Raw genomic sequence first — 1,333 nt, 5'->3', positions numbered from 1 at the left:
TAATATCGTCGTTTTTACTCGTTTGACACCAGAGAAACTGATCAATAACCAGCATGTGATACGTCATATTGCAGTGTTTAACACACACACACACACACACACACACGCAGATGTAGGTTGGTGGTTGGACTCCCCAGGACTCTGCAGTGACTTCCTAGAAAGCCGAGCCCCGGTGTGAACACTGGTGGACCCTACAGGACGTCAGTGTAACTGCAGCTGATCCTCACCTGAACCACAAGTGACAGATGAATAGAATAGAATAGAATAGAATAGAACAGAATAGAATAGAATAGAACAGAATAGAACAGCCTTTATTGTCCTTGTACAGTGTACAACGAGATTTGAGCGCTACTCACTTGGTGCAAAAAAAGAGCAGAAGAGACAGTATATACAAACATGTATATACTGTTATATATATATATATAGATGTGAACAGAGCAAATCTCACTGCATCTGAGTGTGTGTGTGTGTGGGGGGGGCGGGGGGTGTCACTGTCCCACCTTGTTTCTTCACTGCTGAAAATCTCTTTGTGTTTCTGTGATTCTGTTCCAGCTGTGATAGTGTCTGGTACCAGGTGATAAGAACCAGCTGACAGTCAGGGTCCAGTGCTGGTCCGGTCCGTCAAGATGGCCGCCGTGGTGAACTACTCTCCCCCCTGGTGGGTGAACCTGCTCCACCGTTTGCCTCATTTCAACATTGAGTTCCAGCTGGTCAGCAGTGACTTCAGACCGGAGAACTCTGAGTACCAGAAGGTGAGACTGGAGTCAGGAGGCTTCTTCATCTTCATCATCTTCACCATCATCGGAGTCAGGAGGCTTCTTCATCATCTTCATCATCTTCATCATCTTCACCATCATCATCTCCTAAACTCCTCTGTTGACCACTTCCTGCAGCCTGTTGACAGTGGAACTAAGGGTCTTTGTGTGTGTGTTGATGTGTGTGTGGGGGTGTGTGTGTGTTGATGTGTGTGTGTGTGTGTGTGTTCTCCCACCCTGACGCTGCTGTTTCATCCTCTGTTCTGTGGCCAATGGTGGGGCTGCACATGATGATGATGATGCTGGTGATGACGTCATCGTTGATGATGATGATGTCATGTATGTGTGTGTCTGTGTGTGTGTGTCTGTCCCACATACTCCACAGTCTTCATGTGTGTCAGGCCCATTGTCTGAGGTCACAGATGGCCGGGGGGGAGGTAGAGGGTGAGAAGAAGGGGGAGGCTGAATGGAGTCTGTTGGTGAGGGGGGAGTCAGAAGAGACGGAAGGGGGAAGAAAGTGGGAGGAGGGGGGAAGAAAGTGGGAGGAGGGGGGGGGAAAGTGGGGGGGGGGGGGAGGA

The 1,333-nt window shown here is 49.3% G+C and overlaps 1 protein-coding gene across 1 annotated transcript in view; it reads left to right on the top strand.

Moving 5' to 3' along the window:
• The window catches only part of LOC103383454 (protein tweety homolog 3-like), a 13,475-nt gene that overhangs the window by 916 nt on the left and 11,226 nt on the right, over positions 1 to 1,333 (top strand). Inside the window, exon 2 of the mRNA XM_025058459.1 lies at positions 553 to 752. Within this exon, the coding sequence (XP_024914227.1) occupies positions 627 to 752 (126 nt within the window). The 5' untranslated portion in view covers positions 553 to 626. The remainder of the gene's footprint in view (positions 1 to 552; positions 753 to 1,333) is intronic.

This window comes from Cynoglossus semilaevis, chromosome 9, assembly GCF_000523025.1.
Source record: "Cynoglossus semilaevis isolate Cse_v1.0 chromosome 9, Cse_v1.0, whole genome shotgun sequence".
Taxonomy (NCBI): domain Eukaryota; kingdom Metazoa; phylum Chordata; class Actinopteri; order Pleuronectiformes; family Cynoglossidae; genus Cynoglossus; species Cynoglossus semilaevis.
Note: the sequence above shows the minus strand (reverse complement) of the source record. Positions and strands in the feature narration are given on the sequence as shown.